The sequence below is a fragment of the Macaca thibetana genome, chromosome 2 (genome assembly GCF_024542745.1).
Source record: "Macaca thibetana thibetana isolate TM-01 chromosome 2, ASM2454274v1, whole genome shotgun sequence".
Lineage (NCBI taxonomy): Eukaryota > Metazoa > Chordata > Mammalia > Primates > Cercopithecidae > Macaca > Macaca thibetana.
Window position 1 is genome coordinate 143015500 of NC_065579.1, and position 15017 is coordinate 143030516.

General features: G+C 51.3%; 1 protein-coding gene across 2 annotated transcripts in view; it reads right to left on the reverse strand.

Annotated features, from left to right (window-relative positions):
* NUP210 (nucleoporin 210) overlaps positions 1–15017 on the reverse strand; it is a 104760-nt gene that overhangs the window by 68383 nt on the left and 21360 nt on the right. For both annotated transcript variants that reach the window (XM_050781434.1, XM_050781433.1), the window contains exons 3-6: positions 13125–13256; positions 6979–7075; positions 4051–4201; positions 2052–2184 (exon numbers count right to left, since the gene is read on the reverse strand). In XM_050781434.1, coding sequence (XP_050637391.1) covers positions 2052–2184; positions 4051–4201; positions 6979–7075; positions 13125–13256 — 513 coding nt within the window. The remainder of the gene's footprint in view (positions 1–2051; positions 2185–4050; positions 4202–6978; positions 7076–13124; positions 13257–15017) is intronic.

Sequence of the window (15017 nt, forward strand, 5' to 3'; positions counted from 1 at the left end):
TCAGGCTGGTCTCGAACTCCTGACCTTGTGATCCACCCACCTCAGCCTCCCAAAGTGCTGGGATTACAGGCATGAACCACCATGCCCGGCCGGCCCTGTTGTTATAATTAGCTTTTTTCTGGGTTTCCTTTGGGGAAAGGAACCAGACGGGGCAGAGGAAAATTCCAATCGATCCTACAGGGGTGATTAAGGCCAAGGAGCCCAACAGTTTTGTGAGCTTCAGCTCTTCTATGCTTCAGTTTCCTCATGTATGAAACGGTATTAATGAAATCTACCTCACAGAGCTGTTGGTTTATATCCAGGTACACACCTGTAGTCCCAGCTACTCAGAAGAACTGAGGCAGGAGGATGGCTTGAGGCCAGGAGTTTGAGATCAGACTGGGCAACATAGCAAGACCAAGTCTCTAAAGAAATAAAGTAATTTTAAAAAGAAAAGCACTTACAACTGCCCAACACCGAGGAAATGCTCAGTCATGGTTAGGTGCTGTTGGCAGTGACCAGGCTCTCCAAGCGTCTTCCTCCAGGCCGCAGTGCCATTTCTTGATCAGGGTTCATGGATAAGTTTATATTTTGGAGACCTCTTCCTTAGGCTGCTGTCCCCAGAACTCTACGTTGGAGCCTCTTCCCCTTTCAGAGTCTCAGAAAACCACATCTTAGACTGTCCCTGCCTTAGAATCTGCTGCCCTGAAGTCAGGTAAACATCGGGCTCTGACCAGGACACCCATGCTTGGCTTCCTACAAATCCTACTGCAGGCCATCCTCCCCCGTTGACTTGACATCCTGCCGAAGGGCAGATGCTGCTTGCCTAGAATCAAGAAACACAAGTTTGCTTCCCTTCAACTAGCACCCCCTTGCCAGAAAGAACCTGGTCCAAAGGCAGGAGCACCTGTCTTCAGTTTCTCTGTCCTCCTGAGAGACCAAGCGTTCTGCCACAGGAATGACCAACCAGACGACTGCTCTCACCTGAGCAGGACTTTAAACAATGCAGCACCTCCCATCATCTGGGGACACCGCTCAAGTTGCTCTTATGCTGAAGTGTGTATCTGCCTGCCTCTTAAATGACATCCTGTATCATAGGTGGAACCGACTTACCAACCTGGTGAAGTCACCTGCCCGAGGCCCTCGGATGAACTGGCCCTGAGCTCTTGTGCCCAGGACTCTTCACGTCCTACGCTCTGGATGTTAAATATACACAGCTTTGCACAAAATGATAATGATCCTTAGGAGGACTGGCACTCCATTAAGAACCCTCACTATCCAAACACAAGTACACAGTACAACTACACTCCTGTTGACTCATTTTGTCCTCATAGCCTAGGCAGAAAGGCCTCAAAGGCTCTAATGAGAAACAGCCCTGGAGAAGGGCAGTGGCTTGCCCAAGTTTGTTCAGATGTCAGTTGCAGACCAGGGACAAAGCCCAGCTAAGCACAAAGCCCACAGCTCTGGACTTGCTGCCACTGAAGGGGCATATACCCCAAAGAATTTGAAAGCAGGGATTCAGATATTTTCTCACTATGTTCACAGCAGCATTACTCACAACGGCCAAAAAGTGGAAGCAACCCAAGTGTCTGCTGATGGATGAACGGGTAAACAGAATGTGATCTATCCATCCACACAATGGAGCACTATTCAGCCTTAAAAGGGAAGGGAATTCCAGTCCTTGCTACAACATGGATGAACCTTGAAGACATCAGGCTAAGAAAAAGGTGATATAAGCCAGTCACAAAAAAACAAATACTACGTGATTCCACGTACGTGAGGTACCCAGAGTAGTTACATTCATGGAGACAGGAAATAGAATGGTGGGTGCCAAGGGCTGGGAGAGGGTGAAGGGGAGTTAGTGTTTAACAATGTAGAGCTTCAGTTTGGGAAGATGAACGAGTTCTGTGGATGGATGGTGGTGATGGCTGCAAAACACTGTGAATGTACTTAATGTTACCTGACAGAGCACTTAAAAGTGGTTAATATGGTAAATTTTGTTACATGTATGTCACCAAAATAAAAAAAGGACAAAGGAAGCATCTGTCACGATGGCAGAGCCAATGACACACCTGTAATTTTCCCTTGCCTGATCTTCTGCACCTTGTATTGAATGGAGGTTCCCACCATCAGGTAGATGTCATAGGCCGGGTTCAGAAGGATGTTCTCCAAAATCAGCAGCCTGACTTCTGCAGGGCGTACGTTCTTGGCATAAAGAAAAGGTAGACAAAGTGAGGTGCAGATAGGGAATGGAGGAGTGGTGGTGAGAGCAAGAGAAAGAGATGTTTTAAACATGGGAATAGAGAAGTTAGGAGGAAAGAAACAAGATATCATTCCCAAATCCTCACTTTCAGACCCCAGAGGTCCCGAGGGAGGTCCATAAGTACAGCAGGCACCCAGACAAAGGGCATTACCCAGACTGAGCCCTCTCACTGGCTGCCCATTGTGCATGGCTCATCTCTATGTGAAACAATGATTAAACGGGAGTAAATGAGGAAAGCCAGCATGAACTTTAGGGACAGTATGGCCATCAGGAGCTCAAGTTCTCTCTGCACAAAAGCCCAAGGTCCAGGGAACTTGAGAAGCCCTAGGCCAATGTAAAAAGCAGGAGACGCATGTGCTGTGATGAGCCCTTGGCTGCTATTCCTTGGCCCCTTCCCCTGCCCACCTCTCACCCCCAACCTGTGACCTCCTGCCTCCTCAGGAAAACCTGTGAGCAACTTTGCAATGGGAGAAAGATCACTAGGTGCCCTGTCTAGTGCACCCTTAGGTACTGGATTCTCCAGAGGCCTGCACCTTTCATTGTCTTTGGCCTGTTTGATGGCACTGTACATTGCAGAAAAGCAACAACAAAGCAAACGATTCTTGTCCACAGAAACACAAAAACATTTCCTCTGGTGGAGGTACAGCTGACTGCCCTCCTGTGGGTGTGGGCATTCTGCATGTTTCTGAGTTCAGTTCAGCATGCCTGGTGTCCTGTGGCTATTCTTTGGATTCTCCTTTAAGCCTGCTGTCACAACTGACAGGTTTCCTCACTTAACAACTAGTTAATATCTTCAGTGCATTCAAAAGAGACAAGTATATTGGGCACCACCATGGGCAGGGTTCTGTGGCAGAATGCAGGCAGGGAGGGCCACTGAATGTCGGAGGGCAGGACAGCAAATCTGCCTTTCCAGCTTAGCAGTGGGGCTGTACCCATTCCCAGCCTGGGCCCTACACAGGAGCAAACTGTCTCCAACTACTACCTGCAGAGTCCTGCGGGATTAGCCCCTGTAACAGGGCATGTCCGCATGTTTCCAAAACCTTCCAGGACTCCCAGATGCAGCAAACCCACTACAGAGAGTGAATCAGAAGAGGATTTCTCTGTCTGCCACTCTACAAAATTAAATGGCAGGCCAAGTACCACATGTTCCTGCCTGTGCTCCAGACACTAGGCAAACAAAAATATCTCAGTGTTGCAGCTCAAAACGAGGCACCGGTTGGGTGGACATTAGTCCACGGGGACAGGGAAGGAACCAGGACGTTGGATAGACCCACCCCTCATTCTCCTTTCCTCTGGCATACCCCCACTATCCCGAGAATGGGATGCTGGTGAGGCCAGGAAGACATGGGATCGGCTGGGGCAGGGGGTTGAGGAGATCTACACAAGGGATCCCTGGGCCACCAGTCTCAGGGCTCCAATGGGGGCACAAGGAGAGACGGCATAGAAGACACCAGGAGCTCCGGGCTTTGTCAAAGCCCCAAGTGCTTGGGAGCGTCCCTATACCAGCACGGTGGGGGGGCCAATTGGAAATAGGCAAGTTACTAGGAACCTCCTGCTCTTGGACCTCCCTAGAAACTGAGAATGAGCAAATGCTATGCACCCCTAGAGATGCTTTCTGGGGCCTCAACCACCTTTCTTTGTAAGCTGAGGCTCAAAAGAAACCAAACACATAAAAATATGAACCCACATCCTGAAATCATGGGACAGCATCTCACTTCCACAATTCAACATGTCTATGGGAATGAGCAGGTGCCGTCAGCCTGATTCCACCCCAGGAAGCCCATTGTCCCCCAGCACCCCAGGCCCACCTTGTAGACAGCCTCCTGGATGCGAGCCTTGAGCTTGGAGCTCCCGGTCTTCATCCCAGACACCAGGATGGTGTCCCCTTGCTTGGCAGCCTTCTCCATCTCTGAGATGTAAGAAGGAGGGATGTACGTAGACTCCAAGAAAGTGAGGATTCTGGAAAAGGAGCACTTTGTCAAAGTTCGTTGATCAAACTCCAACACAAGATTCGTCAGAATCTACCACGGCATTCCCTATAAGCACCTCTCACTGGGGCTAACGCTGAAATAAGGGGTTTTGCCCTAGTCAGGGTTGGGGCTGCCTAGAGACACGTCACTGCAACTTCCTACTTCAGAACTGCCAAAGTCCTTGTGAAAAATACAGATTCTTGGCCCCTGGCCCAGGCTTTGTCTCCAAGATGCAAGATGCCTGGGAATCTGCATTTTATCCGTATGTACACGTGATGTAAATACTGACATGCAAGACCAGCTGCTGAGTCCATATGGGAACAGTGAGGCCCGGGAGAGTAGGCAGCAGGCCCAAGAGCACAGCCCAGTCACAGCGGGGCCAGCAGCGCCCTCACCTTCCCAAGGCTGCCTGCTCCTGTCCCACCTCCCCGGCCTAGCGCCCGGCACTGGAGAACGATTCTCCATGACTGGTCCCCTAGCCCTGGGGATTGGACGGCACCACATCTCACTCTCCCTGGATCTCGTCTTGGGGAGATGTCGGGGACGTGGTATAGCCTGGAGTGTGGGCTGCTGGGCAGGCTGACTTCAGGGATCCTTCCCATGCAGCCTCCCACTTCAGCCTGCATTTACAAACGAGTCCACTGTTCCCCTGCACAAGAGCAATCTGCCGATGCTGGGCCGCATTGTGATTTATTTCCTCGCCCGATTACTCTAGGTGTCACGTGTCAAATTGCAAATCCAGGACAATCCAGCTCCAACCTGCCATGGCGTCTGGGATTTCTGTTAGCATTTGGCTCAGGTGCAGAGCTAGCTGCCTGGAAGCTCAAGGGGCCTGACGTGGCGGGGAATGGGGTGTTGTCAGAAGGGGATAGGGAATCAGCATCCCCTCAACATCCAGCATGTGCCAGGCCCAGAGAGGGGCCCTGAGCAGATCAACCCGCTAAGCTGCACAGTGGCCCTCAAAGGCAGGTACGGGATCCCCTCCAGCTCTGTTTCCCAGGGCAGGAGGCTGAGGCTCAGGTGGGTAATGTTCCCTGGCTAAGGCCACAGGCAGGAAGCGACAAAGCCAGGACTGCAATCTAGGTCCCAGGTCTCTGACTCTCCAGCCCAGGGTCATGGTTTTATAAAACACCAGAAACCACAGAGCTGGTCCAGAAGGCCCTGTCTCCACAAGGGCAACTAGACTCGTAAAGGCATCAGGACATGAGGATGTCTATCTGGAGTTGCTGTAAGCCGGGGCCTGGAGAAGGTTGTGATGGAAGAACCACACCCCAACATCCCCTACGGTCCAGAGCAGGACTTTAATGGCGTAATGAAAGACCAGACAGTAAACTCCCCAACAAAGGACTTATAATTACAAAGGGGTGAGAAAGCACAGAGGGAAGTAGAAGAACAGAGTCTCACTTCCGAAATATTCCTGCCAAAGACACAACATTCGGACCCTGGCCGTGAGGGAACAGCAGACAAACCCAAAACAAGGGCCACTCTACTGATAACTAGACTGTCCTCTTCACAAGCGTTGCGGTGTCCAAAGTCAAAGCCCAGGAGACAGTCCCAGGCTGACAGAGACTAAGAGAAACGGAACACATGCGGCAGGTGACTTGGGGCTGGGATCTCTTTTTGCTGAAAAGGATAAAGCGGGGACAAATGACCAAACTCGAGTGAGGTCTGAAGACAGTCGGCATCAGTGTTCCTTTCCTAGTGCCATGACTGCATGGTGGCCGTGCAGGACAATGTCCCTGATGGTCGTAAAGCACATGAAAATCATCAGGGTGACGGGACATGAGGCTGGCAGCCGGCTCTCAGGTGAGTGAGGGAGACCACTTTTTGGACTACACTGGCAGATTTTCTACAGGCCTAAAATTGCTGCAAAAGGAGACTCAAAACATTCAAAAACAACTTTAAAAAAGGGACCGTGCATTTTAAAAATCACATAGCAAATCACGAGGAAGGTGGCACAGTCAGGAATACAAGCTCAGACCTGGGACCTGCACCAGCGCAGAGGACCTGCGTGGCTCTGCTCCTGCCCTGTCCCACATGTGGCAGCGCAGTGAGCCATTGACAGGAGGCTTGTGCATCTTAGGAACTGAACTACGCATTTCCTCACTACAAGTAAATAGCCCTGGGGCCTGTTGTTCCCACATGAGACAGTGTGGATCCATGGATCTGAGTTCAGACTCCAGCTCTGCCCTCCCCGAGCTCAGACAAATGGCTCGGCCTCTCCAAGTCTCAGCCTCTACGACTACTCGATGGAGAGCACAGTGGTGTGCAAGCTCGCGTGGCTGCCAGGAGGATGACACAGGTCAAGACGCTTAAGGTGTCCACCTCACAACGGGTCTTACTGTACCGCCGTATGGGTGACTTAGCCTGTTCCACCAGAGACCGGCTGGCACAGCTGGCCTGTGCCCCAGCCGAAACCTGGCTGCCCTTTAACTGGCCCCCCAGAAGTGCAGCCTGGGGCCACCCACACTTCCCCTGAGCCCCGAGACAGCCGTGCACGTCTCATTTCTCCAGCTAGACATCCCAAGTCTCTGACAGCTTCTCACAGGACACTCTCTGTGGGCTGCAGAAGCAGCTAGGCTCTTGCACAATGGTGTGAGTGAACCCCATTCCTTAATCAGATACTTGGAATGTTGCAGGCATCCTGGGAGTCTCCCAGGCTCCTCAACGACCCAGATGAAAGCCCCCTGCCGGTGAGAAGCTCACAGCTGTCCCCCTTTTCCCTTCCCTTCAAAGGGGGTCAGTTCCGGCAGAGGCGCCCCTTACCGCAGTGCATTGTGGGAGTCTGAGAACCTGTCCGCCTCGGAGTCCTTCACAATCGTCCACTCGAAGACCAGTCCGGCCAGAGTGCTGAAGGTGTTCCCTGTAAGAGCAGACGAGGAAGGTGAACAGACATGGAGTTAATTCCCCAGGGCGGAGGGAGGCGGTGGGAGCTTCTGCCCCACGCAGGAACCACGCTCCACATCACCCCCCACCAGGCAGGTGTCATAACCTGTATGTCAGGAGAGGAAACTGAGGCTGAAAGGAATGAAGACACTTACTCGCTCACAATCATGTGACCACCAGGGGGCGAAGTCAGGATTTGAACCGAGGGCTGTCAGGTGAAAGCTTGTGCTCTTCCTGCGGTGACTCCCTGCCCTTGACTGCAGGACTAGCTCAATGCAGTGCATAACACCACTGCCCTGCAGGTCTGTGACTGGTTTACAGTTTAGGAGGCTGCTTGGAAACCTGGACCATTCATTCCTGCTCACCACTTCCTGGGAGTAAATTCCTCTCTCTCCCTGTGCGGGGGAGGGGACCCAGGGAAGAGGGGCATTACCCCAACTGCCTAGTGTCACATGACTCTTGCTTCTTCACTTTGACTGTGAGACTCTTGAGGTCCTGGGGTAGGTAGGGGGCAAGGAGAGCCAGGCCCAGCCAGCCTTGGCTCTTATGTCCTGGCTTGCTGCCTGGGAGCCTTCTGATCTATCCTTTCCAATCAAGAAACAGATGCCACATGCAAGTCTAGTTCTCACCTTCTCTTGAAAGGATGAAGATCCACCCGCCTGGGCCTCATTCCCTCTGAGGGCCAAAAGCTGCTCACCCTCTCTAGAAGCGGTCATGCCACACTCCCCGCCAGCCCCTGATGCCCCACGCCTGTTCCACATCCCTCGTCCACACTCCCTTCCTGACCAGCTCCCAATACAAGGGATCTGGGGGCCAAGAAAAGCTGTTGTTTCTACAGTGCAAAGGGCAAGGTATTTAGAGTCAGACGGGCCTGGGTCCTGCTTCTCTTCACCCCGATCCCTGGCCCCACGAGGTCTCAAAGACCACATGAAATAGTGCTTAGCAGAAGCTCCAGAAAACTCTGCTGCCTTCGCCTTACTTCTCAAGGCATCTTTTATGAAGAGAGGTATCTTCTTACAGTTCCCTGGGTGTCCTTCCATCAAGGTGAGCAACTGATCAGAGGAAGATAACCCCCATCTATGATGTACATACACGTGGGAAGATTTTTTTCTTGGAGGTCCACAGCAGGATTTTGAGCAAATGAAAAGTCTATTGTTTCCCAAAAATTAATCTGTCTTCCTAACATCCAGGACATTAGATGAGGATGGTGAATATGAAAATCCACACCAGCAAAACACATTGGCTGCAAGACACGAGTCCTCTAGTCCAACCCCTGGATGCTGCATCCCCATTGGATGTGGGCTTGAGACCCTTCCCGCATACCCCAGGGACGAGGAGCTCATCGCCCAGCACAATCCATTCCTCTGTTCAACAGCCCTGACCGTGAGAACCTTCTTCCACACACTGAGCTGAAACAGGGTGCACATGGAGTACTGCTAGCCCCAATTCCACTGTCTGGGGACAGAGCCCAGCAGGTTGGCTTTGCAGTGTGCTCAGTGAGGGGAGCCTGAGCTCCAATTCCACCTTCCAGGGGAAGAGCCCAGCAGGCCGGCTTTGTAGTGTGCTCGGTGAGGGGAGCCTGGGCCAAAATTCCTGCCTTCCGGAGTCAGAGCCCAGCACGGCAGCTTTACAATGTGCTCAGTGAGGGGAGCATGGAGACCCTACAATAGTGTGACCCACTAACCAGAAATGCAAGACTGCAGACCACTAGGCAGGCCACTCCCTTAACATAAATACATGCCAACACTACAAGAGTCCTGAACAGCTACCCTGGCGCTTCTACCTAGCTCGGCTCCAAGCATAGCTTTTCTCTTCTGTAAAATGGGGATGAAAATACAAACCCACGGAGTTGGTGGGAAGATCAAATTGAGAAAGCACCCCCGTGACATGTCCAGTGTTCACAAAGGCCCGCTTATGGACAAGGGGATAGAGGTGGGGGAGGCCCTGCTAAGGGGCTCTTAGCAAGGAAAACAGTGGGAGAGAATCGTGCCTGCAGACACTTCAGGGGGATGCACGTGGAGCTGTTTTTCATCATCTTTGCTCCCCCCAGTCTCTCCTGGAAGTCCACCACGTTCAAATGTGGAGGAAGAGTTGAATGTGTGGCAATTCCAAGAGCAGAAAGTGTCCTTAGGCTTCTGTAAGTTACCTGCTTGGGCAGGTGCACACATAGGACCAGGTGCAGGATTTGCAGGGCTCCATGCAGATGAGAACACAGGGACCCTCGTTCATGCATGGGCCTGCCAGCTGCTGGCCACTGGCTTTCTCTCCTGCCAGCTGCTGGGCAACATGGCCAGACCCAGCTGTGTGGGCTCTGGGGATGTCAAGGCACACGTCTGCCTTTCCAGGGCCTGCTGCGGGTGGGCACCCCTAAGGGTGGCAAGGGGGCAGGGAAAGCTCTCAAGAAATCTGTGCCCAAAGTTTTGCTTTTTCCACTCTAAAAGAAGCTATCAGTACCTACTATGTGCAACAGAGCCCTTGACCTTGAAGGCTCACAACCAAGTTTAGATATTAACCAGGAAAGCCAGGGGTCCGGTCTCCAGAGGATCCACCTCCCCTGTCCTGCAGGAGGGCTGAAGGAAAATGTTAGGCAATTCAACCTAGCAAACATTTACCCAATGCTGGTTGGGCCCCAAGTCCAGTGTCAGGCACAGAAGAGTCCAGAAGAATGAACTGATCCCAGTTATGCCTTCCTAGTGCTGACCTTGACAAGCCACAGTAGAAAATGTCCTTGCACCCCAGGGCAGGGGGCACTGCAGAGCTGAGGGAAAATGGAAGGGAAGAATACGTCCCACCTTGGGCAGCCAAGGAGGGCTCCCTGGAGGAGGGGATACCTGAGAGGCAATGCCAGAGGAAGCATGGCTTCTGAAAGCAGAGTTCAGGAGGGGAAGGTGCTCCAGGCAGAAGAGACGGGATAAGGAAAGGTGAGGAAGGGGCATGTTTGTAGACGCTGAGCTAGCCCAGTTCTGCTGATGCAAGAGGCATAGGTGGGCCAGGAAATAGCTGTGAAAACTTCTGCTCAAAGTTTTGCTTTTTCCACTCAAAAAGAAGCTATTTGTACCTACTATGTGCAATAGACAGAGCCCTGTCTGGAGGAGGGCACTCTGCAGGTGGCTTCTGGCCAAAAAGGCAGATCCCAGCCATGCGGGGAGGACCCCCAATGCCCAGGAAAATGCAGCAGCAGGAGACAGGCAGTGCATCCAGCGGGAAAGAGCTCAGGTGACAGAGTCAGACATCCTGGATCCCAGCCCCTGCTCAGCCACCCATAAGCTGTGTGACCATGGGCAAGTTACTGAAGCTCTTTGAGCCTCAGCTTCCTCATCTATATAGTGGGCATCAGACCATTTATAAGCACAAAAAGACATTGTACTTACTAAGGGGACAACATACTGCCTGGCACCCATGGGCAGCCACGGTGCCACTGCTTGTTGAGCAATTCTCTTTCTTGACATTCGTCAATCTAGATAAGGCACATCATTTCTGGGACTGCCAGACCCTCAAAGGTTCTAAGGGTCAAGTTTAACTTCACAGAGGAAACTCTGATCAGAAGAGAGGTCACAGGCTCAGAAAAAAAGGCAAAAGAAATGATGAAGGTACTAATCAAAGTATTTCGGGCGAGGAGGACCAAGTAAAAAGCATGACGCCCTCACAGTGGATGAGGAGGGAAATTATCCATTTTCTTGCTGCAAAGATGAGGCCTTGACATGGGCTACTGGTGAATGACCCAGTCTGTGAAGACCAGATGACGTCCTACTCTGGAATTGGCTGCAGGCGCCATCAACCCTTCAGGAGAGCGGGGAGTGTAAGAGGAAACCATCCAGGGCCGCTGGGCACCATCCTGGCATAACAGTGGCCTGGGAACGCCAAGGTAGGCACCTCTCCAATCCCGACATTCCCACCACCTGCCTGGGGAGAATCAATACACATTCAAGAAAAAGTGACTTAAAAGGGGTTTAACTAGAACCACAAGGGTGAGCAATAGCAAGTGCTGGCCAGGACGTGGAGATCATGGCACCTTCACACACTGCCCCCAGAAATCTGAAACAGGCTGGAGTGTAATGGTGCCATCTTGGCTCACTGCAGCCTCCGCCTCCTGGGCTCAAGCGATTCTCTTGCCTCAGCCTCCTGAGTAACTGGGACCACAGGTGTGTGCCACCACGCCTGGCTTGTTTTTGTATTTTTAGTAGAGACAGGGTTTCACCGTGTTGGCCAGGCTGGTCTCGAACTCCTGACCTCAAGTGATCCGCCCGCCTCGGCCTCCCAAAGTGCTGGAATTACAGGCATGAGCCACTGTGCCCAGCCTGTATTTCCTTCTTTTTGTGGCTAAATAATATTCCATTGCAGGAGTCGATCGCGTTTTGTTTTTCCACTCATCCATTGATGGACTCTTGGGTTGTTTTCACATTTGGCGGCTATGAATAATGCTGTTATGAGTATTCACATGTGGACGTGTATTTTCCAGTCTCTTGGATAGGAGTGGAATTGCCGGGGTGTAGGATAACTCTGTGTTTAACTGTTTGGGAGCTGCCAGGTACTTCTTTCCCTATAGCAATCCTGGTGCCTGGACAAGGCCCAGTTTGTAGAAAGTGCTCAGAAAAACACCCCCTGGCTTACTGAGTATTCACACAAGACTGAACACTGTACATATTTCTCACTAAATCCTTATGGTCCCCAGGACAAGCATCACTATCTCAATCTCACAGGTCAGAAGGCAGTGTCAGAGGTTAAGGGCCTCATCTGACGAATGGGTAAATGGCGAAGAAAGGGTCTGCTAGTGCTCTAAACAGTGGTTTGGCCCCCCAGGGACGTTTGGCCATGTCTGGGTCATTTTTGATTGTCATGGCTTGGGAGACACTACTAACATCTAGTAGGTAGAGGCCTGGGATGCTGCTGAACATCCTATAATGCACTGACAGCCCACATCACAAAGAATTATTCAACCCCAAATGTCAATCAATACTATCCAGGCGAAGAAATCCTGATCCAGAAATTTTTTCAAAAACAGGAGCTAGAGTTGTCAGAAAAGATTTCAAAGACAAGGTGGGCCTTGGTTTGGACTTGGTTTTGGGGCAGATCATCTGAAAGGTATCTTTTGCCTGATTTTTATTTTCTCTGACAAGAATTTTAACCTACAAAGTTTCCCTTATTGGCCAGGTGCAGTGACTCATGCGTGTAACCCTAGTACTTTGGGAGGCTGAGGTGGGAGGATCACCTGAGGTCAGGAGGTCAAGACCAGCCTAGGCAACTTGGTAAAAACCTGTTTCCACTAAAAATACGAAAAAAAAAAAAATTAGCTGGGTATGGTGGCAGGCACCTATAATCCCAGCTACTCGGGAGGCTGAGGCAGGAGAATCTCTTGAACTCGGGAGACAGAGGTTGCAGTGAGCCGAGATCGCGCCACTGCACTCCAGCCTGAGCAACAAGAGCAAGACTCTGTCTCCAAAAAAAAAAAGTTTCCCTTACTTCCTTGAAGAGATCACCTAGAAAAATTCCAGCCTGGAAATAAGCCAAGCCCATTTTTGACTCTGGCAAAGTGAAGATGTGAGGGCAGCACCCTGGGCCAGCAGCATAAATGTGACCTGATCTACACACATGCTGAGGTCTGGAACAAGAAGCCACCACCAGCCCTAAGGGCCGGAGCAGGGAGCCTCTCCCTGCCTCCCATCGCTGTCAAGAATACTAGCTTCCCCAAGATGTGCTGCACCAAGGACCAGCACTATGACAGGCAGGTCTGGCTCCAGGGTCACAGAGCCACAGCTGTGAGCACACAGGCCCCACTGTAGGGGTTCCTGAGGGCCAGGAGTGACCATGATTCGATGCCACCAAGGGCTTGAGCCCCACCTCAGAGGTGGTTTCTGCCTCTTCAACATCTCCCCCAGCACGAACTTCACCTGCCTAACCACAGCTGCCCCCTAGGGACCTGCAGGATTGGATGCCAGAGGAGTGGGGAAAGTAGAAAGGCCAGGGTCATGGTGGGGGAATGATCCAGCACGGGCTGCAGAGGACAAACAGGCAGGGGACGTCCTCACCTTCGGAGTCCAGGGCCTGGATCTTCAGCTCCAGGGGGGAGTCCTCCAGGTAGAGCTCGCGGGTGGTGGAGACGATCTGGATGTCATGGATGAGGTCCACGATGGCATCACAGCGCAGGACCTGGCCTGTGGCTGAAGGAACCCCAGGGAGGGGTCAGCAACAAAGACAGTCCCTGCCCCTGGCTCCACTTCCAAGCCTTGCAGGCTTACACTCTGGCAAAGACCACAGTGACCACCAGCTTCACCCTCAGAAGCCAAGCAGCTCCCTTGCACACAGCCCCGCTGACAGTTAACAGGGACTACCAGAAAGGAAGGGCTGTGGGGGCCTTGTCACCACCCATTCTGGCTTTTCTAGCGGGGCACCAGCATTTAAAGCTGTGGGCAAAGAAAACTCCAGGAAAACTTAGTTTCGTTCAGGGTGTAACCATTCAGTGAAGTGACAAGGGTTATAGTATGATGAGTTCCCATCCCAAAGACAAGAGCCCTGTCCCTTCACTGAGATTAGGGATTACACTGGTGGTTTTTGGTTTACACATATGCTGGTGTTTTTATAAAAGACTATCAACTATAGTACAGAAGGGGCTGGTGGGCACACCCAGAGATTTTTTTACTTGCTCCATAAATAAGGTATGTAAATGGCATTACCTGGGGAACCCTCAAGTGTAAGGATAGCAGCAAGAGATACAAAATTATTCTGACCATTCCCCAGCTACCATATAAAAATACTTGTGCACTTTAGTGTTGTTTTCTTGCACAGCAATACAGTCCCATGTATCAAAAGCCTTAAAAGTATTCAAGGCTGGCCAGGCGTGGTGGCTCATGTCTGTAATCCCAGCACTTTGGGAGGCCAAGGCAGGTGGATCACTTGAGGTCAGGAGTTCAAGATCAGCCTGGCCAACATGATGAAACTCCATCTTTATTAAAAATACAAGAAAAATTAGGCAGGCCTGGTGGCACATGCCTATAATCCCAGCTAGTCAGGAGGCTGAGGCAGAAGAATTGCTTGAACCTGGGAGGCGGAGGTTGTAGTGAGCCAAGATCATGCCACTGCACTCCAGTCTGGGTAACAGAGTGAGACTACATCTCAAAAAATAAAAATAAAAATATTCAAGGCTGTGACCCAGAAAAACTGGGAATTTATCTTAAGAAATAATGTAAAAGAACTCTAATTTGTTCTCTATATAAAAACATTTATTTTTATATGTAACACTGAAACGAACATCTGAAAACACTCTAAATGCCCAATACAAGGAAATGCTTATAGGACAACCTCCTGTTAAGAATATTATTTGGCCCAGGTGTGGTAGCTCACACATGTAATCCCACCACTGTGGGAGGCCAAGGCAGGAGGGTTGCTTGAGCCCGGGAGTTTGAAACCAGCCTGGACAACATAGGGAGACCCCAACTATCCACAAAAAATTTTACAAATTAGCTGGGCATGGTGGCATGCACCTGTGGTCCCAACTATTAAATACTTGAGAGGCTGAGGCAGGAGGATTGCCTGAGTCCAGGAGGTTGAGGCTGCAGTGAGCAGTGTTGGAGCCACTGCACTTCAGCCTGGGTGACAGAGTAAGCCACTGTCTCAAAACAGCAACAAAAAAAGAGAATATTATTTAGCATTAAAAATCATTATATGGGCCGGGCACGGTGGCTCACGCCTGTAACCCCAACACTTTGGGAGGCTGAGGTGGGCAGATCATGAGGTCAGGAGTTCGAGACCAGCCTGGCCAACTTGCTGAAACCCGTCTCTACTGAAAATATAAAAATTAGCTGGGCATGGTGGCACATGCCTGTAGCCCCAACTACTCAGGAGGCTGAGGCAGGAGAATCACTTGAACCTGGGAAGCAGAGGTTGCAGTGAATCGAGATCGCGCCACTGCACTCCAGCCTGGG